This window comes from Propithecus coquereli, unplaced genomic scaffold (genome assembly GCF_000956105.1).
Source record: "Propithecus coquereli isolate 6110/MARCELLA unplaced genomic scaffold, Pcoq_1.0 Scaffold148, whole genome shotgun sequence".
Lineage (NCBI taxonomy): Eukaryota > Metazoa > Chordata > Mammalia > Primates > Indriidae > Propithecus > Propithecus coquereli.
In genome coordinates, this window is record NW_012139191.1 from 3,690,462 (window position 1) to 3,704,181 (window position 13,720).

A 13,720-nucleotide genomic window follows, 5' to 3' on the forward strand; every position below is an offset into this window, starting at 1 on the left:
AGAGAGGAAGAGAGAGGGAGAGAGAGACAGAGGGAGAGAGACACAGAGGGAAGAAGTGTGTGCCAACAAGCTCGAGCATACCGAGTTTTCAGTAACTTCCAAGAAATAATGACACATCCACAAGTGTTATCCCAGTGGCCGACTGAGAGCGGCCCCAGCGTGCAGGAGAGACGGGGCGGGGGCGGGGCAGAACAGCGGCTGCACCCTCTTATTTGCTAAAACCTGGGACAGCCACAAATAATAGTCCTGTTAATCGATTTTTTTTCCTTCAAAAAGGCAGCAAAAAACCCAACCATCTAGGTTTAAAACAGATTCTTTTGCCATACAATTTTTTAACATTTTTGAAAGCTGGATTAAAATTTGACAGCATAGAGATTTTTGAAATCGCTTCTTTTGTTTTTTCACTTTCAGGAGAGAAAATCTTACATGTTGGCTTTGGAAAGCAAAACTGATTTTATAGAACAAAAGAGCTTTCTCTCTTACAGCAGCATTCACGCTTAGTAACCACCAGGATATTTATTTATTCAGAAGGAGTTCTGGCTGCCAGTTCGCAGCCGGGCACCATGCCAGGTCCGGGCGGTGAGGGACTGGGCGGGGTGGTGTGGCCTGGCCTCCCCTCTCCACAGGCTTACAGCGCAGGAGGCGAGAGATGAGACTTCAGTAAACAAGCGTGCACGTCAATGCATCATTAAAATCAATAATTTCTTCCAGGAGGGGTGCATAGAATCATGTTGCGTGTCCACATGGGTGGCTAGAAGCAGGGTAGCCTTCCGGTTCCAGGGCCACATCGCATCCAGCAGGCGAGCCGCAGGATAGAATCTGCAGGGGAGATTCAAGTTCAAGGCAGCAGGAAAGGAGTTGGGGCGTCAAAGGGAGGACCCCTGGGTCCACGCATTAGGGTGGGGCATGCTGAGGCCGGGGGGGCGGGCTGCGTAGACACCCAGAGTCTCTATTTGGCATCTGGTAGGGGAGCAGTGGAGGCAGAGAGAGGGGGAACCTGCCCACGAGCTGGGCCAAGCAGTCTCTGTCCCTGTTGAAGTAAGACTGCGCGGTGCGTGCACGTGGTGGGCACCAGGGGCTTCGAGCCTGAAACAGCAAAGGCAGGAAATAAAGCAGGAGGTGGTTCTTTTTAAAAGCCTCCACAGCCCTGAGAGTGTGCAGAAATGATGCATTTGGTATGAAAGTCTGACCGAAAGCCCTAGGTCCTCAGTGTATAGTGTCCCCATAAATCATCTCGAAGACTGCCCGGCCCAACTCTGCTCCTTTAGCAGGATCACGCTTCCAAGAAGATGAAAATAATATGTCCCCATTACATACATTTTTTTATAAATTATAGAGCCCCATGTCTGTATTTTAATTCAGCCCGTGTTCCCTGAGATCTAATATATGAAGCTGCAGCTCTCATTCTCCCACAGTTCCTTCAAAATTTATTTCCCAGCTCGATATACTGTTTATATTTTTGCTCAGGTTGGCAACATAATATTTTTGTATCGCCAGTGGAGGAGACGGACACTGAGGGGTGGAGAGCCTTCACTCTCACGCTGAGGACTGAGGTTCTACGAGCTTCCGGTTTGAGACCCCATCCCCTGGGTAATGCCGTGTTTGGCTGATCTGAGCAAAGTCGTGTGATGGGTGCGTTGAAGCTGTTTAACTAGGATTGACGTTTCTTTATAAATGGACAAGCAGAGCCTAAAAGGAGGCAGGAGGAGGGAGCCTGGAAAGTTTGGGAGGAGCGCGTGTGCACGCGAGTGTGTCCTTTGGCTGCTTTGAGCAGTGATTCCCAAACTTGGCTGCTTATCAGAACCACACGGAAAGGTTTTATACCACATATTTACTGTCCTTGACCTTGGGGATTCTGAGAAGCGGTCCATGTAGTCTTCGAAATCCTTGGTCTGGTGGCTGGTCTTGCTGGGGCACTACTGCCAGAGAGAATCTGTGGGGCCAGGAGCTGTGGTCTGAGGGCCACCTGTCAGGAGATGAGGGAAGGTGTGCCCAGGCCAGAGAGCCGGAGAAGCCTGCCACCAGCACAGCCTGCAAAACCACCGGGAACCTCATCCTCCACCTCGAGGCTCTGGATGCTTCAAACCCCCACAAGACGGGTATCCCCTGGGGAGGGTGTGTTCTGCTCCTCAGAAATTACAGGTTTCTCCCAGTATGGGCAAGCAAGCTCTCCTTCTTCCCGTCTGTTCTATGTCACACATGGTGCTGTGGTCCCAGCTCCTGACCTTGTCCTTCTTCCTCCTCTTCCTCCTCGCACTTCTAACCACCCGGGGGAACCCTGAGGGCCCCTGCCTGGCCTTCACAGTGCGAAACTGGGGAGGGAGAGGGTAAGGAGCAGGGTGGCTTTGCCAGCTTGCCAGTGGTTCTCGTGGTCAGGAGGGTTTATACACATATGCACATACAATGCATATGCACAGTATACATACATATAATATGTGCAATGCTCATTTCTGTTGCTCATCTACCAAACTTCCCATTGAAAGGGGCATGTCTGTAGACAGAGCCCATGAAAAGTGGCTGTAAGTTAAGAAGACTTGTTCCCCCCGGAAGGCACAGGAGAGGCTCCGTCCTGCTACTTTGTGTCCACGTGCATGTCCGTGCTGCGCGGCTGAGGGCTCCTGGCTGGTGTCCACTTGGGGACATGTGGCCTTTCACTCACTCTCCAAGTTGGACCCGAGAAGGGGTTCGGTGTGGGACGCAGTCCAGGGCAGGAGGGCACAGGGGCGCTGAGTTGAGGACAGAAGAGGGTTGCCATGCTGGGATGGGGGCCCTGCCCCGCACAGGGAGAAAGAGGGGTGCTGGGGAAGGCGTCGGGGGTTCCCGAATCTTCTTGCCAGATCAGTTAACTCCCACCCTAGGGGAGAGGGTGCGAAAGCTCCCTGAGTCTGCAAGACGTGCCTGTGACAGTCGAGGGTCCCTCTGATGCCTTGACGACTCTTCAGAGTCTCATGTGGTCAGGGCGGCGCCAAGGCTGCACAGGGCCGGGCAGGGGGCCTTCGGCCAGATCACAGCCAGTCCCCTTCCCTGCGCTGGCGTGGCTGTGACAGCTCACACGACTCAAGCCGAGGGGCTGCTCCCCTGTTGTCCAAAACGTGAGACTCCAAATCCTTGTCCCTCCAGCTCGGGGTACAAGCAGGCTGGGGAGGGGGAGAAGGAGCAGGAATGTCAAAGGGAAGGGAAACGCAGCTCCTGGGAAAACCAGGAGGGACAGGAGCCTGCAGGCAGCGTTTTCGGAACTGCTCGTTCACAGGGAAACAAACCCCCTTCCTGTGGACAGCGGAAAGGCATTTTCATGTGTGTGGATCCTGTACGGCTTGAAAAAAATGCATGATGGCCTCGCTGTGATGATCTTTGTCCCTCTGACTTTTACTTCTGCTTTTTCTTTAATCTGGCGCTTCCTCCTGTCCCTGACTGAGTTGGGAGCAGTGACAGAGCGCGCTGTCCTCCTCTGCGCCACGAGGTGGCGCCTGGCGCCCTCCGATGGCGGCCAGGCCTTCAGACAGGTGAGTGGTTCTCATTGGCTCTCGGGAGGCGTGATGCCACCAGGCAGCTCTTTTTAAGAGAAAAGCCAGGACCGGTGCAGCAGCGACCTGGAGCAGTGCTGTCCGTGCCCAGAGAGCGGCGGGTCCCAGCTGTTGAGTTCGAGCCAACATGAGCGAGGTGAGTGACCCTCCACTTGCAGAGGCAAACTTGCGAGCGAGGGTTGCACGGGTGGTCTCAGAACATGTGGCGCTGAAGACCAGATTAATCCTGTAATTATCTGCTTGCAGGGCTGTTGCTATTGATATATTGCATTGAATGGCAAGTGCAGAAATGCACTTGAATAGCAAGTGCAACTTTTAAAATTAGCCTTAGAAAGAGAAAGGGATTCATTGTTTGCTGCTGATCTAATTGTGACTTTGAAAAGTGCTTTGGGTTTTAGACCTCAGAGGAGAAAGCCGATTGTTTTATTCTCTCCTGAAGATTTGTGCTCCTTCCAGCACCGGTGTCTTCATGCTTCCTTTGATGACACCTTTCGGAATGTGAGCAGGCAGGTGGCCGTCTGCGGCAAGCAAGCCCCGGGAGAGAAGGGGACGGTGGGAGAGGGTTTGCAGTTGGGCGGCATTTCATGGCCTGGCCGCGCAGAAGCGTCACCTGTACAAACTCCATCTGCAGTTAATCAGAGCAGGGGAAGAAATGCAAACACTAGTACAAACCGGGAAAAATCTGTGTGTGGAGATAGGTGTCTCTAAGTCGGGAGGTGGTGTCGGCAGAAGAGGAGCCACAATTTCAAATCAAAAGTCACTTCTCTGAATATGTTTATACAGAATATGTTTTGTTGGGGAAAACTGATGGCTCACTTATTTTCTTTCTCTTCTGTGAGGCAGATTTGGGGTTATGTACCACCGTCCTCTCATTCAACTCCGTAACCGAGCCAAATACATTTTTATTTCCTCTTGGTTGGCACTTCACATAATTACTTCTTTAAAAATCTTTTATCTTTTCTCTTTTTTTCTTTTGACAGATGAGTGATCTTTTTTTGGAAGTCTAGAGTAAAATTAATAGCTTAGAAATAAAATGTCTCCTCCCCGCTTTTATCTCTCTGATGGGTGACTGTTGGTATAAACATGGCAGGGAGAAGGACAAAGCGCTATAAAACTTAGGAATGAGATTTGGGACAGAGGCCAGGCCTTGAGGTGGGAAGAAGGCGAATGTGGGGTGGAAGACAGGAAGTTTCCTGACAACACCAGGGACGGAAACTGCAGCAGCAGGGACATTTGCCTCGCGGTCTGCGTGCTGACATGGTGTCCAGCGCCCTGCACACCTTCACCACCTTTGAGCCTCCTGACAACTCTGTGCAGTACCCTGCATTAATATTCCCAGTTGACAGATGGGGAAACTGAGGCACAGAGCCATGAACTAACTGGTTCAAGGTCACCAGCAGGTGAACAGCAGAACCAGGACTTGGGTTGCAATGCTGGGCGATCAAGTGCCAGGTAGAACTCGATGTCCAGATATGTATGGGATTTTCTGAACAGCTGGGTGCTGGAGAGGGGGCAGGGAGAGAGTGGGGGGCGAGGAGAAGGAAGCTGAGATAGAGGGTGATGAGGACGAGGCCTCCGTTTCTCACAGGCTTGGGTGAGGGGCTTTCTGCTGGACGCTGCAGAGGTTTCAGAAGCTGCAGTGTTTGTGTCAGCTCACCTTGCTGGCGACAAGAAGGGGTGGTCTTGGAAGTGGCTTTTCTTTACTTACAATGTAACAGTTTCCTATAGAAGAAGGACTTAGAAACCAGCACAGCCCTGGGGGGCCCCTTTCTTGGGTCAAGGTAGCTACCTGGGATCCTGGCCCAGTGACCCCATCTCTCGCCGAGGCTCCTGTGCAGTGGTACTTGCGGGGTTTCCAGGCTGCTCAGCTGGGTCGGGTTCACTTAACTGTGTGGGTCTCCAGGGAGAGAGCGTGTCCCAGAGCTCACCCATGATTAGGGTCACAGCCTGGTTCCTGCCGAACGTGTAATTAGGGCAGCTCGGCAGTCGCCGCCCCGCCCCGGCGTTGGACACGTGTGCAAGCTATTGCAAGAGCTGCTTTAATGAGCATAAAAGCCCACAAGACGCAGATCCCTCCCCGTGGCTCCCTCCTGCACCGTCTCCCCCTCGCATCACATGCGGCCCCCTTCTCCCCACCAGCGTGGCCACCGCTCCTGGCTGATCTCCAAGTCCCTGGGTGTGTGCTCCTTGGAGAGCAGGAATTTCTCCTTTGACTAAAACTTAAATCTGCTTAAGACATTTAATAAAGTGGAACAGGAGCTCCTTTCTAGGTGGAGACCTGAATTACCCTCCTGTCCCCCGCCCCTGAAAAGTTTTCTTTAGTTGGGTGAATTAAACGTGGCTTCTAGTTTTTTAAAATAACTCTCAGGGGGGGAACAGATTCCAGATGATCACTTACTTGCTCGTGCGACTAATTACCAAGGGGGACAGAGCAATGGACTTTGTCAGACGTCCTCTGACTTCAAGATTTCTCTGGGTCTGGTGGGCAAGTCGCTCCTGCTGCAGCCTTCGGGGCTTAGCGCCCGCTGCGGCACCCCGAGCTCACTAGCTGCTCCTCCAGCCCGTGCAGGAGCCAGGCTGGGCAGAGGGGACCCCAGTGGCCCGACGCTCCCTGGGGTCGGCTCTGCTCTGCGCTGCTGGGCCTGCCTGCCTTTAAGGAGAAGGCCTCCAGCTGGCTTTAAACTGGGCAACTTTACAACGCGATGTCTCTTCCATCCCCTGCAGCAACACTTTTTAGGGGGAATGGCGTGATTGAAAGGAGCAGTGAGGAAAGTCAAGTCCAAATTTAGGGCAATGTGAGAGAGTGGAGGTGGTCTGCGGGGGTGTCTAATTTACATTTCGGTATTAAAGTATGTCACATGTTCCTGGAGCAATGTATGAGATGAACTGGAAGATAATTTAGCAGGGATCAAAATACAGACTTAAGTATATTAGCCGGATCAGAAATCCTAACCTCCATGGCCCGAGTTTACAAAATGCATTCTGTTCTCTCCCCATGGGCCTCACCGCACACAGGAAAAAAGACTCCCTTTGTTTAGTCACTTAAAGAAGAGTCCCAAGAACAATGACAGTCAGTCCCATGTTCTCATTTAGGTGTCTGTTTTTAAGTTGCCTTTCAAAAGAGCTCATTTAGGAGAGCCAGGAGCAAGATTTCAATGCATGAAGGCAAACATCTGGAGAGTTAGTTTAAAACAGGACACACCATCCCCGTGTTTGGGAAGGGTGTGGGGAGATGTTCCCAGTTACATAATCAATTGACAGCTGTTGATTAGACTTCGGGAAGTCTCCCCCTGACCCCGAATTTCACTGTCGTGGGCTCTCTTCTTGCTTTGGCTTGGATGGGATGCAACTCGGTGCAGGGCTTTGGGTCTTTCCTTCATGTAGTCTTGGCCACAGTGAAAGCACTGTGCTGTCAAAGGCATGGTTTGAACGACACCGAGGACATTCAAGAGCAAATCTTCAGATACACATGTCTGTCCCTAGCGCTGAGACAAAACATACTGTCTGTTTAATTATTGTCTGCATGAAAACATACAGCGATCTCTAAGGAAGCAAGAAAACAGTGAATGATACTGTTCTGGGCAGACAGTTCCAAGGGCAGGCTACACACACTTAAATCTTGGGGCAGGGATGTGGAAGAGGCATGAATTTTAAAACAGTATTTGTCAATTGATCAAAAAATATCAAGCAACATTGATTTGAGGCTTACATGGTTGTTAGCCATCATGGTAACCCAGTAGAAAGACAAATGATAAAATGAAACAGTCCTAAGATGAGAATGATCATAGTTTTGAGCTTCTGATGATGTGATAGCAAACCGAAATGGATGCTAATGGAAGGGTGGTTAGGTTTGTGAGGAAGTGTATATTCTAGACTAGTTGCCGAGCAGAGATTCTGAGGGTAGCTGCATAATATCTGGATTTTGCAACTGGCCCCAAAGGCCTAGCAAAATGTCAAATGACTGTTCAATTTCTTATGTAATTTTAACTTCACTTGGGGGCGTACCTGCAGCAAAGATATAGAAAGATCCAGGGAGATCCATTTGGCTTTGTTGAACCACACAATGCCAACACTCTCCGCTCTAACTGGGAATAGTAAGCCTAGACAGATACCAATACTTGAGTTTGAAGTTTGACTTTTCCTAACAGGGAAGAGGCCAAAATTAAGCATGAAAATGTGTTTGCTAGGCTGATTACCATAAAATTTATTTTCCTGATCCTGTATTTCATTAACTAATGCTATGGCCTTAAAAAGTTTCAGTTTTTCTCTTTTGAATTCTAAGAATGACAGAATGCAAGATGTATTTTTTTTTCGGAAAGAAAATAAATGACTCACAATTGATTTTATTAAAGGTTTAGTGGAGTAGTGAGATCAAGATGAAAGGAAAACATGGATTTTTGTAATGGAAAGTCCCTTGAATTTATGATGAATGCATTCTCTGCATTATTTTTTAAAATTCCAATTTCTGCTCTCGGCGCTTCATGAGAGATGTTATCATAGGTGGAAGACATCACAGTTTGTCTGCGGTCCTGCTGTTCTTAGTCCACTTGGCACGCTGCACTATCTGGCACGCAAATAAAGTCATCAGCCCAAGCCTGGGGCTTCTCATTAATTCAGAATGACTTTCCAGAAAGGGCTTCGTACTGGAGGAAAAGAAGGGTTTTAGGAGAGGCACATGCACAGGTTTCTATTGTATCCCACTGCTGTTTTTATAAAACACACCATAAAGATCGTGCTGTTAAGGTCTTATAGGTTGATGTTGTTGATTAGAAGAGCCCTGTCTAGATTGTGGATTTCCTGACAGGGACAATTCTATGTCATCCACTAGGCCTGGCTGCTGGTTTGGCACCCGGTAAATGTCCAGTTACTGAATGAACCAACAGACTGTGGGGTGTGGATCGATGAGTTAATGTACCCAGTGGTCTAATGTTGAGGCCTGTGGTTGGGGTGCCTTCGGAGAGGACACGTTTCGTCTTTGGCTCTCCAGTCCTGGTTTGGAACCTGCGTTTGCCATTTCAATCCTTTCAAGTGGGAAATGGGTGTATTGTTAGATACGCAAAATAAATGCTCCCATGACAGTAAAAGAAAATGAGAAAAAATGGGAAGAATCTCAGCAGAGAGAACTCTTGACATTTGGGAAAATGTCAGAGAAAATATGAGAACGGAGCGAGGGACGTAGAATTCTAATATCCTGTGTTTCGGTGTTGTCTCCATTGAGACCATCTCGCTTCAGATAAATTCAACGGAATTCAAACAAAAGGGACGGTAGCCAGAGGGGCAGAGCCTGCGAATACCTTGAAAAATGGTTTGCGGTATTGAAATAGAAAACCAATTTCAATGTGACTGGAGGAGAATAAGAAAGAGTCTAAGCAGATCTTTAGCAAGTTAGCGCCTACTTCCGAATCACAATCAGCCCAGTTGTAAATTCTGGCATGTTGTTGAAGGTAAAATCTATCTAGCATGCAGAAAACAAGTTGTGTATGTAAATATCTTAATGATCATTTAAAAATTAATTATCACTAATATATGCATATTATTGCTATTAAGATAAATTTTTATATTAATTTATATTTGAAGATTTAAATATTTTATTAATTTATATCTGAAACAGCAATATATGACAATTCATATGCAAAAAGGAATTGATTCAAATTTGTTCTCCTGTGGAGATAGAGATTGAATTGCGCGTCTACACCCCTGCACTGTCAGATCTCCACTTTCCTGTCAACTCCAGGCATAAACTATTTACCATTCTTCTTCCAATCCTTGAAATGGAATGAAGGATAAACAATAAATAAACATTTTCCATTCACTTGAGTGTAGGTGCCTTTTGGGTATAGACATGAGAATGTTTGATAGGTCATTGTTTTGTGCCACAAACAAAACCAGATTGCCATATCTATCAATAGCTTAATCCTATAATCTCAACATCTTTTTCTGGGCTGTTTTACATAAAACAATTCAGCATGAGTTACACATTCCAGGCATCTATCTGCTTGTATCTGCCTTGCAAATAGCTCTAAATTTATGCTTCAGAATCTCACTGAATTACTTCTCATTCCATTTCTGAAAGGGGAATGCTTGGCCGTATTTATGGCATTGCCAGTAGGAAAATCAATCACCCACTAAACGCCATTATTTTGTATTTTACTCTTAACCTGCCATTTCATAAATAAAAGAGAGACAAATTAGACTCATAAAACAGGAGGGTAATCACCCACAAATTTAACATGTAAGGGGAGGGAAGCAAAATGTGTGAACTGTTCAAACTGTTCAAATGAGGCAATTTTCCTCGCAAAGTAACTAGAATAGAGGACAGGGAAGCCCCTCTCTCGGTGAGGTTTCTGCCCTTGGTTTTAGGACAGTCTTGGATGTGGACAATACTAAAATGTCTCTAGTCATACACACTTTGGACTTCTGTCCAAGAATCTGAAAGATGGATCTTTCGAAAGTTAAATATTGTTTATGACTATTTGGTAGCTAAATTGGGATCTGGATTGGTTTGAGATTATACTATTTGTGGTATTACGATCCAAATCTATTGTAAAGTGGCACAGCAGAAGAAAGGGTCATCTGTCCCCATAGCATCACACCTGTAGCTTGGCCAATAATCTAATGAAGTGACTCGTTATTTTAATTTTACATATAACCCCTGAAAAGAGGACTCCAGAGATTGGCAATGCCCATTAATGGTTTGTCTTAATCAAGTAAGAGTAAAAATATAACAAGGAAATATGTTCTCCCTTTCCCAAAGATTTTTTTTTTTAAACAAATACAAGTATCTGTTCATCACATGGCCTAAGTTCCAATGTTGAGAAAACTAATTAAGAGGTTGCACCTGTTTTAAAGTTTAAGATTCTATGTACAGCCATCCCCCCAATCCTTGGGTGAGACATTCCAAGACCCCCGGTAGACGACTAAAAGTGTGGATCGTACCAAACCCTATATAAACTGTGTTTTTTCAGTCTGATAACTGAGAGGCTACTAAGCGACTAACAGGTGGGGAGTGCAGACAGTGTAGATTCACCGGACAGAGGGATGATTCACATCCCAGGCGGAACAGAGTGGGGCGGCAAGAAATTTCATCACACTCCTCGGGACTGCATGCACTTTAAAACGTATGGATTGTTTATCTCCGAAAGTGTCCATTTAATATTATCAGACTGTGGTTAACTGCAGGTAACTGGAATCTTGAAAAGTGAAATCAAGGATTAAGGGAGACTACTGTATATAATTGCCTTTTGAAGTAATGTCCACTGTTTCATTAGGGATTGTTAGAAAAATATTACTTTTTTTCCCCTTGAGCCTGACAAAGTGGCTAATTGTACTGAGGGTTTTCTTCTTCCAATTACATTTCCTCACGCTTTTTGGATGTGCACAGAAATCCCTGACGCCATGGGCTTCTCCCCTTTGGAGCCCAAGGGCGGTCGTGCCAGCGCACCTGCTGCGGGCTCCTCGGGGGTCACCTGCGGACCGGCATTGGCACGAGCTGCCACATCCGAGACATGAGATGACAGTGTGGAGCCCTCCTTTAAAAATCTCATCTCCCTGTTTCGAAGAGTTTTAGATGAAATAGCAACAAGCAAAACTTCAAACCATTATGCTTTAGTATTTTACCCTTAACGACCTTCCATTTCATAAATAAAAGGAAGACAAATTGTGTTCGTAAAGCAGGAGGGTAATCACCCACAAATTGAACCCGAGGGGAAGGAAGCAAAACGTGCGAACTGTTCAAACCGTTCAAATGAGGCAATTTTCCTTGCAAAGGAACTAGAATAGAGAACGGGAAGCCCCTCTCTCTGCGAGGTTTCTGCCCTTGGTTTTAGGGCAGTCTTGGACTTGGACAATGCTGAAGTCTCTCTAGTCTTATTAGTCTTTCCTGTCCACCAAAGGATAATGTCAGTATCGTCTTCTCCTCAAAGCAACTAAAGATGATTTAACATGATTTTGTCCTCTCGCCTAGAGAAACCATTGTCATCTGTTCTCTCCCCTTCTCTGGCTTTTCCACAATTAGCTGTCATTTTTTAATAACTGTCTGATTCAGCATTTCAGGTTTTGGGGAACTGTCTCCTCCATCCTCCCTCAGATCCATGACAGAAAAATGCAATGGTGTCCCCAGTGATCATGGGTATCAACACTCTTCAACAGTGGTCTCCAAAGTTTCTAATAGTGCACCTTAATAGAAAAAAAAATTGATCATGTATGCACAACAAATTTTTATGTATTTTAAAATTATGGGCTGGGCATGGTGGCTCACACACAGGTTGCTGTGAGCTAGGCTGACGCCATGGCACTCTAGTTTGGGCAACAGAGCGGCACTCTGTCTCAAATAAATAAATAAATAAAAATAAAATTATGTATATACGCTAATATATTAAGAGTTAAGTGTTAGTGAAAGAGTATGGAAATCTATACTTCAAATAGTCTTTTTGGTAATTGCACTTCGTTTTGAGTCTAATTTGACGGCTATGGTTTTTAAGCTTGTATTGGTGGTCGTGAAGACATCCTAATAATAGAAGGGTTGCTTAGCACTTCCATTGTTTCCTTGTTGTTTGTGCTGACAGTATTAGTATTATTTTGAATCTATGATTTTATGCAGGAATTTTTTTATCTTGGCAAAAAACACATAACATTTACCATCTTCACCATTTTTAAGTGTACGGTTTGGTAGTGTTAAGTATATTGACACTGTTGTGAAGCCGATCTCCAGAACTTTTCCATCTTGCAAAACTGAACTGCCCCCATTAAATAACTACTCCCCATTTCCCCTCCCCCAGCCACTGGCAGCCACCATTCTACGTTCTACCTCTGTGAATTTGACTACTTTAAGGGACCCCTTATGTAAGTGGAATCATACAATATTTATCTTTGTTACTGTCTCATTTTACCTAGCATGTCTTCAAGGTTCATCTATGTTGTGGCATGTGACTATGTAGGAAATTTTAGAAGGTGCATACCTACTGTGGGAAGACTAGTTAAAGGTAGATAGAATAATCTATAAATTCTCTTAATGAAGCAGAAGGAACTGCAGTGCAGCACACAGTGATAATCTGAGAGCAAGTCAACAGTGAGGGTGTCTGGGACAACAGCCACTTGTGGGACTCCCACTCCTTCCTATCCACCAAAGGATGATGTCAGTATCAATCCATTTATTAGCTATCAATAAAATCTAAATTTTTCATTGATCTTAGATCCTAAACAGATATAAATAAAAATTCTGTAGTTTTCTTTACCATGTGTGATCGTGACAGTGAAGCACCTTACAACACCAGAGGTGCCATTTACACTGTGGCCCATGTCAGTGGCACCCCCTGGACTTGTGCTGTGCACAACCTGTGCAGCTGAATGTGGTGGCTCAGCCCCTCCCTGGGGTGCAGTCAGCCTGCTTAAGGACCATCAACCTAGAGAAAGACTGTCATTTCTATAGTCCCATTCAGAATTCAGAAAATTGAAGGAGGCCATAGTTGTCATTTCATTCAAAGTAGTCGTTTTAAAACATGGGACTGAGCGCCCAGAGATTAATCTTGTCCAAAATCACAGAGCTTCTTGAGGAAAAGCCATCTAAGTTTCACTTCCACGTTTCCTATCCTATTAGATTTCTCATTTTCTGTCTTATTCTGGGTATGACCCAACTTCTTTTACACTTGTCCACTTGTCCAAATTCCACATAGGACTTAGACAAGAAATATATTAGAAATAACATTGTCCTAGATATTTTTATTAGCCTTGAGTGAAAAGATCTCTGTCAGAGATCCTGACAGAGCCATTCCTTTCTTCATCAGATCTTCAACTCTGTTTCTAGAAATTCTGATTTTCTTTCTGACCCCTCGTGCTCCATCCCAAACACACATGGAGAAGTTGATACTTGTCCGTATTGCTACTCCTGAAGAATATTTCATTAAGAGCTTTTTTGGCAAAGTTTTCTTCTGTCTCGTCTCGTAGCGTTTCCTTGACTTTGAGGTTACAACAATCACCGTTATGCCTTGCTTACTCTCCAGGGCTCTGTTTGAAAAAGAAAGACCATTCTGAACCCCAAAGTATAAAACTCTTAGGAAATGTTTTCACAGAGAATAGTGGCCCTTTCTACGGTCAAAACAATTATGTATGTAATTGGTAATCACATATTTTGTCATTCATCTTTCTTTCTTTCTTTCTCAGCATATTACGGGGGTACAAATGTTTAGGTTACATATATT

General features: G+C 45.8%; 1 protein-coding gene across 1 annotated transcript in view; it reads left to right on the forward strand.

Moving 5' to 3' along the window:
* Positions 1-3,463: 3,463 nt before the first annotated feature.
* PCP4 (Purkinje cell protein 4) overlaps positions 3,464-13,720 on the forward strand; it is a 58,113-nt gene continuing 47,856 nt past the window's right edge. Inside the window, exon 1 of the mRNA XM_012640085.1 lies at positions 3,464-3,660. Coding sequence (XP_012495539.1) covers positions 3,652-3,660 — 9 coding nt within the window. The 5' untranslated portion in view covers positions 3,464-3,651. The remainder of the gene's footprint in view (positions 3,661-13,720) is intronic.